The sequence below is a fragment of the Falco rusticolus genome, chromosome 2, assembly GCF_015220075.1.
Source record: "Falco rusticolus isolate bFalRus1 chromosome 2, bFalRus1.pri, whole genome shotgun sequence".
Lineage (NCBI taxonomy): Eukaryota > Metazoa > Chordata > Aves > Falconiformes > Falconidae > Falco > Falco rusticolus.
Genome location: NC_051188.1, coordinates 101,227,509 through 101,238,629, shown reverse-complemented (window position 1 = coordinate 101,238,629; position 11,121 = coordinate 101,227,509). Strand labels below are relative to the sequence as shown.

General features: G+C 41.2%; 2 protein-coding genes across 4 annotated transcripts in view; one reads left to right on the top strand and one right to left on the bottom strand.

Moving 5' to 3' along the window:
• Window positions 1-1,166: 1,166 nt before the first annotated feature.
• Window positions 1,167-9,524, top strand: N6AMT1 (N-6 adenine-specific DNA methyltransferase 1). 3 transcript variants are annotated; one of them, XM_037377691.1, is made up of 8 exons: window positions 1,201-1,408; window positions 2,092-2,181; window positions 2,759-2,849; window positions 3,768-3,851; window positions 4,564-4,705; window positions 5,740-6,357; window positions 6,828-8,430; window positions 8,543-9,524. In XM_037377691.1, exons 1-6 carry the CDS (start codon window positions 1,266-1,268, stop codon window positions 5,844-5,846), a joined length of 657 nt encoding a protein of 218 aa, XP_037233588.1. In that variant the 5' UTR covers window positions 1,201-1,265; the 3' UTR covers window positions 5,847-6,357; window positions 6,828-8,430; window positions 8,543-9,524. The 3 variants fall into 3 exon arrangements, with proteins under 3 accessions (XP_037233590.1, XP_037233589.1, XP_037233588.1); XM_037377693.1 differs by lacking the exon at window positions 8,543-9,524 and having other exon boundaries at window positions 1,167-1,408; window positions 6,828-8,373; XM_037377692.1 differs by lacking the exons at window positions 3,768-3,851; window positions 8,543-9,524 and having other exon boundaries at window positions 1,198-1,408; window positions 6,828-8,373.
• The window catches only part of LTN1 (listerin E3 ubiquitin protein ligase 1), a 32,611-nt gene continuing 30,882 nt past the window's right edge, over window positions 9,393-11,121 (bottom strand). Inside the window, exon 30 of the mRNA XM_037377690.1 lies at window positions 9,393-10,461. Coding sequence (XP_037233587.1) covers window positions 10,399-10,461 — 63 coding nt within the window. The 3' untranslated portion in view covers window positions 9,393-10,398. The remainder of the gene's footprint in view (window positions 10,462-11,121) is intronic.

Genomic DNA, 11,121 nt, shown 5'->3' with positions numbered 1-11,121 from the left:
GCTGGAACTCCCTTTCTGTGTTTTCCTATGTTCCTAGCAAAGCTGACCTACGGTGGACACCGAAATGGACAGAATAAACCTAGCTTCAAGACAAGTTAGCTGCATTTATGAACCATGAGCTGCTCAAAAATCTAGTTCTTCTTCTGTACGAATGGAAAATACTGTCTGTTTTACAGAGGCCACCTGTAATTGCAAGTGAAAAATGGAAACCGGTTCTTTCCCTAGTTCCAGAGCCCAAAGTGAAGGCTAGCAGACAAGACACACCTCAACCCTTAAATGTAATTAAGCCAACAAATTACTGGGTTAATCATGTGGGGTTTTCTTCTTCTTTTCCCAAAACTGTTCATTGAAATTATCATGGGGGTGGACTAGATGATCTTCGAAGGTCTCTTCCAATCCAAACAATTCTGATTCTATGATTATAAAAATAATGTTTTAAGAGTCTTGCTTCTTTATTAGTGTCACTCTTTTCCAACATCGACCTAGACATTTATGTCTCAGAATTTGTGTAGAGCACATAGTAACTGAAAACAAGACGTTTCATGGGAATTCAAACTTGTACTTCTCTCTTGCTTTTGATCACACGTTGCCTCTTTTGTGTCGTTGCCTAGAGCAAGCTATTGACCTGATCTGTGCCCTGAAACTTCCCCTCCATTGTCAAGTTCTGCAGACTCTCATTTTTGTCTGAATTCTGGAGTTCACAGGGTTGCACCCCGGGATGCTGGCAAGTGCTGCTGGCAAAGAATCACACGTATTCTTTCATTAACTGGAAAACTGAGCTTCAGTTAAGTACCAAAGCCAGTCTTTGCTGCGGCATTTCCACTTAGAAACTCCCGCCGCTCCTCTTTGCCTGCCCTCCTGCCAACTTGCTGTGCCAAGGCGGCGTTTCTCACGATGGAAAAGGCATCGATCTGGACAGCCGACTCCAGAGCCGTCAGCAAGAGCCGCAGGTCCCCTTCACACCTCCACGGCCGGCCAGGCCTCCCGCTGCGGGGACCACCACGCACCGAGGCCGACGGAGCGAAGATTTTTAACGTTGCACCAGTTAAACCGTACGATGGCACCTGACGGCGGCTCCGATCCCGGCAGCTCCCGCCGCCTCCTCCCTCGCGGCCGCCCCCCACCGCCCCGCCAGGCGCGCGAGGGGCGGGGCCCCGCCGGCGCCCTCCCATTGGCGGCGTCGGTGGCGCGAGCGGCCGCGGGAGCCCCGAGCACGCCGGAGGGGCGTGGCGGCGCACGCGCGCTCCCGAGCGGGAAGGGGTGTCATGGCGGCGCCCACGCTCCCTACCCCCCGGTACGACCACGTGGGGCCGCACGGGCCTTTCCGGGACGTGTACGAGCCGGCCGAGGACACCTTCCTGCTGCTGGACGCGCTGGAGCGGGACGCGGCCCGCCTGCGGGAGGCTCGGTAGGCGCGGGGGCAGGGGCGGGGCGGCGGCGCTAACGGCGGGGCGGAGCGAGGGGGCTGCCCCGCCCCTCGGGCCCGGGGTGTCGAGGCGGCGGGGCGGGGGCGCCGCTGCCTGTCCCTCGGGGCCCGGCTGCCCGCGGGGTTGCGGGGCCGGGCGGGAGCGGGGCGAGGCCTCCCCGGGCGGCCCGGCGCCCCCTCGGCCCGCTCGCTGTCGGGGCGATGGCCTGGGGGAGCCGTGGGAAGCCTGAGGGTGCAGCCCGGGGCCGGGCGGAGATGTGCCCACAGAACTGGAACCGCTGTACAAGTCACCCACGGGCTTACTCATAGGAGTGACGGGTTGTAAACCTCCTGCGGGCGCTGTTGTCTAGAGCTGGCCGAAGGCCTCCTGAGGGCTCCCTCCGTGCCTGGCTCCGCGGTGATTCTCCATCGTTTCTGTCGGAGCTGTAATACGTGCTGTGGAAACGTAGCCGTACGGTTGGGAATGTGTAGTTAATGGAAGCCGTAACGTTATGCACAGGGGAAACAAACACGTGTGTTTCCCAAAAGCAGCTTGTGACAGCCAGGAGTTGTCTGCGCAGGCACCGGCTGGTCTGGCAGCCCCTGTGACACAGATGGCACCATGTGGGCTTCAAGGGCTGTGTGATCAGCAGGCAAATAAGTCACCCAGAGTTTTCTGTCTTTAGAGTTGAGATCTGCCTTGAAATAGGATCTGGATCTGGTGTGGTTTCAACATTTCTAGCTTCTTCCGTTATTGGCTCCAGTGCGCTGTATATGTGAGTATAACAGCACTCAGTTGCATGCCATAGTAAAGAATACTTAGTTCCCACATACGTACTTTCTCATCTTCACATTTAAAAACGCTTCTTTTCACAAAGAAATGTTAGCTCAGTTCTACAGATAGGGAAATTAAAGCAGAGAGAGCCTAAACTATTTGCTTCAGGTTCTGTAAAAATTAAGTACCGGTGCAACTAGAATTCCATTTTCTCACTTCATAGACAAATTGCTAAGCTTACACTTTTGATTGCTGGGTTGAATTCTAAATTTTAGCCACTGATTAGTCTTACTGAGGTCTGATGACATAACATTGGTGACCTGGGTGTGCATGTATATGTATGCAGACCTAGCGTTGAAAGGGAAATCCTGTACTTCAGTTTTCAGTCATTCGTTACAACTTCCAGTACAGTGTTGCACAGTTTAGCTGCTGATACGATGTTTTTTTACTATTTACTCGCAAAGCAAAGGATGCTGGAAAAGATATTTTTATTCAGAGTACCTAAATTAGCACGTGGTTCACAGGATTAAACCTCCCAGATACAGTAGCCAGTAACTTGGTAATATTCTGCTTTTTAGATGTACAGATATCAACCCAATGGCAGCTTACTGTACACTGGAGACAGCTGCACTTAACAATGTTCACCTTCAGCCAGTCATTACTGATTTGGTAAGATAAGATGTTTCAATATCATCTTACTTAGAGTTTTTGTAATATTTTTTTAATACTTATTAAAGATACTGAAAATTAATCGTGAACTCTAGAACAAACATTGTCTTGATAAGCACAGATAAAAAAAAAACCAATGTCAAAGTGTTTCTGAAAGAAGGGAAAAACAGAGTACTCAAGCTCTACAATTCCAATTTAAGCTTTAAAAATTCATTAAGATAATTTTAAAAATAAATTTTGTAGATGTAGTTTGGAAAATTCTGCACGAGGAACTCTGCAGTGACCTGAAATTATAGCCCTTCCTCTAGTGCTACACAGTTCTTGGTTCTCAGCTCATTCTGATTTGATTAGGAACTGTGTATATTACTTTTTGTATCTTACAGAATTTGGCACAGGAAAAAGCTAAGTTTCTCATCTTTTATTAAGGTATTTGTTTAAAATACCCCAAACATATGTTTATAAAAGATTGTGAAGATAGGCAACAATAAATGTGTTCTAAAATGGATGAACAACTGCTCATACTTGAGAACTGAACTGCAGTTATCACAGACTGGTCATTTTGGGTAGCAATTGTTAACTGATGATAAATTCAAAATTCTTTTATATCCAATTTATTCTAGCTTAGTTCAGAATTCAAAGTACTACCTGTCTGCATATGTGTCTCTTGCTCTTCCACATCCCATACGTAACGTAGTCTTAAGGCTATTGAAATTGTTCTGCTCTGCAAGGGTACTTCTTCTTGATGTTTCTCTTGCACATAGAAAATAAAGTTTAGTGTTCCTGAGTTGCGCTGAGATGTTCAGAACATCTAGCACTACATAACTGTATTTTTACAAAATGTTTGCATTCTTTGTGTTTCCAATAAAAAAAGAAAAAACACCAACCAACAAACAAAAGAATCATCAACTTCATCTATAGGTCAGAGGACTGTCTCCAAGATTAAATGGGAAGGTTGATCTACTGCTATTTAATCCACCGTATGTTGTAACACCTTCTGAAGAGGTAGGAAAAATTTGAAATACACAATATAAATGGTATTTCTACTGTCAGACGAGAGGTGACAAATCAAAGAAGCTCTGCTATGAAAACTGCAGGGTGTTTTTTTAAATAGTAAAGGATGTTGTAGGACCAGCATTTTTGTAATAGCACTTGTAACAGCACTGTTTTAGTGACAATGATTTACTAGTGTTGCTTATAAAGACTACATGGGAATAAGGATTGTTAGCTGCTGCTGCTGCTGCTCAATACCTAGTTTCTCCATCAAGCATAAACTGTATAAGAATTCTGTTTGGTGTATGGTGTATTTTTAGAAGACTTGCAATGGAAAATGCATTTGATCCTTACAAAATAAGTATTGTCTGCTTCTGCAGACTCCTATGCGCATGAACACTTAAAAGGGTTTTCTGGTTACCTTCCACTTGGCAAACAAGCTCATAAAACATTTTAAGAAAATACATACAAAGCACGTGATAAAATGTAGCTCTTTGAATTCAGTTGAAGAATAGAACTTGAAACAAAAGTAGTATGTTCATTGTGTAGAAAGTAGTCTTGAAGTAATTTTGCTGCATAAACTAATTTACTGACTCAAAGTTGTCAGATTTCTAATGACAGACACCTAAAGCTGGAGACCATGGTAATGTTTCTCATAATCGTAAGTGCGACTGACGTTTCTATTGTTCTGTGTTAATGCAGCCTTTGCTTTCATTCTTCCTAGGTGGAAAGCCATGGAATAGAGGCATCTTGGGCTGGTGGCAGAAAGGGCAGAGAAGTAATGGATCGAGTTTTTCCATTAGTACCAGACCTACTTTCACCAGGAGGATTATTCTACTTGGTCACAATAAAAGAAAATAATCCAGGTGATCATTTTCCTTGGACCCTTAAATATGCCAAACAGACTTCACACTGTATTAATAAAAATGTTGATCATAACAATGTTCTCTAGGTTTTCAGACTTCAGTAAACAACAAAAAGTAGTGTGTAACATCAGTTGAATCTAACATGGTGATAGCAACTAACTGAAGATTGACCAAATGCATTGGAATTCATATCAGTGTTCTAGGTCATTATTTAAAAATGCCAGAGATGGCTAGAGTGGTTTTGTGTGCTTCATACAAACCATGGCATCTCTGTGGACTCTTGTGCTTCTCATCTTTCAAGTCTGTGTGGGTGTCTAATTGACAAAGGGACTTTTACATAACCTGATGCCTCTTGGAATCCCTTTTCTGAATGCATGCCTTGTGCATCCAGCGTATGGTGAGCAAAAATAAAAGCAAATTACCCAAACTAAGAATTTCCTAAGCTAGTCTGGAAAATGGTGATATGTATGTCCTGACCCCGGCAGCTCAGTTCCAAGTCTGAAAGGTGACTAGATCTTCTGAACTAAGTAATGAAGCCAGGACAGTCACTTCATATGAAAGGGAATGGTGGTATAAACTTGAAAGGCAAAAGCCTTTGGTTGGAAATGCAATGTCTTTCATTTTGACATCTGTAGAGAAAAGATTTGGACTTGCTTCTTCTGATCCAATGCTTAGTGGCTATACACTATCAAGTAGTTTCAAGAAGACTGACTATTCTTTCACACCTGATTGATAGGCAGCTTCTGAGAGAAAGTGCTACAAATTTCAGTTTCTCCTACAGGTTAGCTTCATCACTGCTATTAATTGTTCACTGCTGTTAATAATACCAAAATAGAGAACTTCAATTAGTAAATTGTAAACTTTATTTGTTCTTGGTGGAAGACTACTTTGCATAAAAATTACTGTCTGAAAGAGTGAAAGGACAGAGTTTCTAATCTTTGTTTTACTGCTTATGTTTGGTAGATATTTTAGCACTGCCTTTTACAGCTGACTTCTGTATAAACTCAGTTGTAACACTGCACTTTCAATTACAGACGAAATTCTGGAAACAATGAAGAAATATGGCTTAGAAGGCACACGAGTACTTTCCAGGCAAGCAGGACAAGAGATGCTTACTGTCCTCAAATTTAAGAAGCCTTGATAACTGCTCTTAACCTTGCCAATACTAGGCATGCAGAAAGCTGAACACAGGGTACTGAAATTGTCAAATCAATTTTTAAGCCAAGACTTTCACTGTCTTAGGGTGTATACTCACTTCCCAATTACTGCAGTGAGACTGATGAAGAGACCGTACTCTTTTTTTAATTATTATTTTTATTTTATCCTGGATGTTAACCAGCTGTTCTCTGCTGTCAGAAGTACAGTTGTCCCCTGGCTATCTACAGGACAGTTGTGGGGGAATTGTGAAATACCCTACCTTGTTGCATTTGCACTTAAAAGCCCTAAAGACTTACCTCTATAAATAGATATTTTTATATTTGTCATTGTGGCTTATTAAAATAACATACTTGGTATAATTCTTCCTGTTTTAAGACCTAGTCTATATCTATGTTGGGGTTAAATGAACACTTGGAATCAGTGTTAATCATTTTGATGCGGTATGGGAGACTTACAGGTCTAAGGCATCATTACTGAGTTTCCTTCTTTGGTAAGTAAACGATGTACTTCTGAACAGAAAGATGCAGTAAGTGTATCTCAAGAGCTGGGAGAAATGCAAGGTATCACATCTCCTGAAGTCTTCTGGGCAATAGTGTGGTGATTGTGCTCCCTTTTATGCCATTTTACAAGGAGGGTACTACTATGGCGTACTGTAGATTAGATGAAGAGTTCTCATCCATGAAATGGTATTAGGGGATGGGGGGAAGCATGTGAGATGCTTACTAAAAAGGCTAGTTACTGGGTAGCTGAAAACAGTGACAATGTAAGTGAAGTGGAATAAAGGTCCTCCCTCAGAATCACTATTCAAATACGAAGCTATTTCTGGACCACCAGACCCAGATGACGAGCAGCCTGTGCAGCCTCTTCCCTCTCAGGTGCCTACAGAAGGTTCCAATACAGCGTTGTCCCAGTGTAGTAAGCACAGTCCCATGAGGAAGATGTCTTGCTCACATGCAGCACAAAGGTAGAGACACTCTAGTATGCAACACCACTGGTGCTTTTAAAGAAACTGACCTTGAAGGATTTGTGTCAGGTAATGTTAATGCTCTTTTTATGGGTCCAAGGTCACAAGGTGGTGGGATTTGGGTTTTTTTTGTAGGATGCTGAGGCACTGAAAAGACTACTCCATTTAAGACTTCAGTACTAAATTTATGTTTGTACTTAACCCCAGCATGCACAAATGTTTCAAGTTCTTCTATGTTTTAAGCTGATCACCCAAAAAACTTACCTAGGAGATTGAAAAAAGGAGTTTTTGGACAGTATAGGTGCTGTTAGCAGAAACACATGACTGCAAACCTAGCCAGACCGTTTGAGGTATTTTGCTGCAAAGAAATGTGAGAAGTTACTTTTGACTCATACAGGTCAAAAGTCAACTTAAACTGGTCTGGCATTAAAGTTGTTCCTTATACCATCCTGAAGAAAATAGAAAAAGGACTGGATTGCAGAAAGTGTGCAGCGGTGATTGTTTTGCATCCTAAAAGTTGTCATTCCCCCAGCTTAGAAGACCACTGAAGAGCAACACTGCAATTCAATTCAGCCACAGCTAATGCATCCCCCTTCAGTAGCTTTTCTGTCTGTCTGGTTTTATTTAGCTAAACAGGAATGTGAGCACAAATGCACTGTTGGGAGGGTTTAGAGAGAAGATGTAGTCACAGAAATTCTAGTCCTTGAACCAAAGCGAGGCTAGACTACTGTTGATTCTTACCTTCTGAATAGCTTGCCTAAGGAATGTCAAAGTTGAGAAACTGAGAGGCAGCTTGGTGGCTATCTGCAAAATAACATGTTTCCCATGGTTTTCATTGAATAATTCAAGCAAAGTTTTGTTCTTGTGGCTTACCAACTAGTCAACTCTGAGAAGTCACATTTCAGTTTGACTGCTTCCTACTTACAGAACCTTTTTGACTTGATGGCAGACCCTTAGCTAAGCCACACCTTTCTCCCCCCACCCCCCCCCCCCCCGCCCCCTTTACAAAACTGTTAAGGAGAAGAGGGTTTATGCTTTGTAATTTTGCTGTAATGTAGAATAATGGGTTTTGAGGCTATTAATCATAGCCATAGGGCCGTTTGAATGAACCAAAATGCTGTCATCCTTAGACTCCTCTAGAAGTTCTATGTTGGTAACCACTTTGGCTAACAGAGTTCGGTTGCTGAGCAAAAGCTGTAACATCAAAAGAAGATTTTAAGATATAGTCAAAACATATAATAGAATCAAACTACAGGTGTAACATGAGGAAGCTTTAATCTGTCTAGCTTTTTTTAGTTGTAACTGAAGAATTTAGTTTTAAAAGAGGTAATCAAAGATTTTAAAAAGTCATCTGGCACTGTAGTTCACAATGCTCAAGAGCGTACATAGTTTTAAATTATAAAGGACAGAAAAATGAAAATCAGAAGATGAGAACAAAAAGCATAATAAAACGTACCATGCTTGCAACAGAAGATGATTGCACTGGACCATCCAACAACAACTGCGTATGTGTTCACTTTAATAAATCACGAGTCAGTTCTCCTAACCCTGCTGCAACTTCAGTGGAAGCACTTGTCAAAATGGAATCCAAGTAAGAACGTGGGTGAGTTCTGCAAGAAGTTATTCCTGTTATGCTCCCATCATCCCGGTGAAGACTGGGAACTACTAACAGGCCAGGTAACTTCTTTTTTGTTTGGGTTTGGGGTTTTTTTTAGGTTTTGAAATTTGTGTTTACACAGAGGTCTGCACATATACTTAGCATTTGCCAGGGCACACGTACTCCCTTCTAGAAGGCCAAAGAACACGATGGTTTCAGGAGAGTTTTGTGAAGGGTATTCCTGCATTCAGCGCACATGAAAATAAGCTGCGTGGCAGATACAGACCTACATAGTGTCAAACCTACTAAGAAGAAAGCAAAACTTCTGCTCCCCCAAACCCCTTGGCACTGCTCTGTCAGCAAGTACCACTGGCAAAAGACACACTGCTGCTCTGCAAGCACCTGCACTTCTTGGTTCTGCTAGAACAAAGACAAAAGCTTTCCACAAGGCTGCATAGACAATATCCAAGGTAGGGTCTTGCAAGGAGATTTTAAGATGGTTCTTCTCAAGCAACACCTGTTTTAACCACAACTGGCCTTCAAATCAGTTACTGACTTTGGTTATTCTAAATGACTTTTTTGTAAAGTGATAACAACAGACAAATTCTGGACTTTTAGTATCGTTAACTATGAAACAATACAGCTTGCTCAATCTGTATTTTGAGTTAAAACTGGTATTGAAAAGGTCTAAATCCTTTCCCTTCTCTCTTAAAAGATATCAAGAAATTTCTCCTCTGGAAGGCCAGTGTTAAGTAAGTCTATTTTTAGCAGGTATCAATAGCTAAAATAATTTCTAGAGTGGTCACCTCCAAAGAGACCAAGTGTGACAAAACATACAGAATCTAAAAAAATAGCTGTTGAGGTACAGCCAGCTAAGTATGCTGTAAACTCAGCACGTGAAAATTTATACTACCGATTTCTGAAAGTTTATCACAGAGGAAAACACAGCAATCCAGAGACTACAGAGATTGACAAAATTAATTTATTCCCCCCTCAAAGAAATCCACCACAAATACCATCCAAGTTAGAATATATTAGTATGCTACTGCTGTTAAAAAAAAAAAAAAAAGCATGAAGGAGACTACTAAGTTCTGATACATCTGTCATGTTCACTTAGAGTCATTATTATGGGACAGTGGAAGTACAGTATACATTCAGTGATAGTTAATTTGCCAGCTCATGAAGACATTTTAAACTGAAATAATGAAAAGAAGAATTGATCAATGTGTATGCCTTGTCTTTAAAAGCCAATCAACAATAAACAGGTAGTGTTTTGTCATGCAGGAACGATTGTACTCTCTCTGTTTGGGCTTCCAAGTTTTCATTTAGGGTGGTGGATGGCTGAGGGTTTTGGGGAAAACAAGACTCAAAGGTGAAAGCTCAGGTCATGAACATGTTAATTTAGAGCATGCTATGTTTAAATTTTATGCTTTTATGCTTTAACAGAAAGTTATCACCTGAGTTCCATGCCTTAATGTCTAACAGCAACATTCTTCCCCCCCCCCCAAAGGAACTATTCAGAATATATTATACTAAAAAATCAAGTCTTTATACCACTTATGTTATATTAAGTATATATATATATATCACCTGTTATATTAAGAGGCATGGTCTGCGTTAAGTGCATAACACCATGTTAGAATATACCTAAAATAAGAGGCTTTTATCAACTATGCTGTGGCTTAAACACCATTTTTCAGACATAACTCTACGTTATTTCTGATTTTTTAATATACTTCAATATCTTAAAAATATACAAATTAAAATAAATTACTCATATATTTCTTGATATCAAAGAAGAATCTTCAAACTTACAAAAAATAGTCCAGAGGTAAATGTGTGTCATATCCCACTAGTCAAGGATTTAAAGTAACTGACATTATTTCCAAGTAGTTAGCTTCGTTCAACACAACAGTTTATTGCCTCCTCTTCATTTATTACTGAGTTCACAGAAAGAAGAAAGACCATTTTATTTCAGAAAAATGTCTCTCGACAGAGTGGACAGGTGGATTTGTTGCTGGATGTGAACCATTTGTACTGAAAGAGAAATACAACTGTTCAGTATACAAACGCAAGCTGCGTATCACAAACGCTGGTTTATCACAAATAATCATTATTTGCCAATGAATAGCACTATCAATAACTATACTTTTAAAAACCCCAAGAAACAGTAAAAAAAAAACCTTTCCATGTGTGTATGTATGCGTGTGTGTATATACACCCAGATGTATTTGCATATGTATATACACATATTACACACATATATACACACAATGCTAAAGTTTTATTCTAAGAAACCTGACACAAAGGAATTTTCATCCAGTCTCATTTTAGGATAAAAAGCTATTTTTAAAGCAGCAGTAATTCCTCCACTGCATAGCTATACGGATGCCAATCTGTTCCAGTATACTCTGTAACCATACAACCAATGCCCACGATGACTTGGATATAGTTACATGTTAATTATCTGGATCAGCATGGTTTACTAAAGAGCATGTTGCATAAATTTAATTTAACCTTTCCTCTTCCCATACCTGAGCTGATAATAACAAGATGCTGTTGCTACACCCTATGCAGATGTAATGGCTTACATCTTACTGAACACAAGATGGATGGTTATTATCTGTGAAGTGTGGCAACCCCTCTCTCATTACATGCCCTTCCGGATCAGTGCAAAATCCACACAAATATAATACA

Excerpts from the sequence above, each read along its gene's own strand:
- N6AMT1 (XM_037377691.1), top strand. The coding sequence starts at position 1,266 with ATGGCGGCGCCCACGCTCCCTACCCCCCGGTACGACCACGTGGGGCCG. Across the intron at positions 1,409-2,091 it reads GCCCGCCTGCGGGAGGCTCG|AGTTGAGATCTGCCTTGAAA; the intron begins GTAGGCGCGGGG and ends TTCTGTCTTTAG. Across the intron at positions 2,182-2,758 it reads GGCTCCAGTGCGCTGTATAT|ATGTACAGATATCAACCCAA; the intron begins GTGAGTATAACA and ends TCTGCTTTTTAG.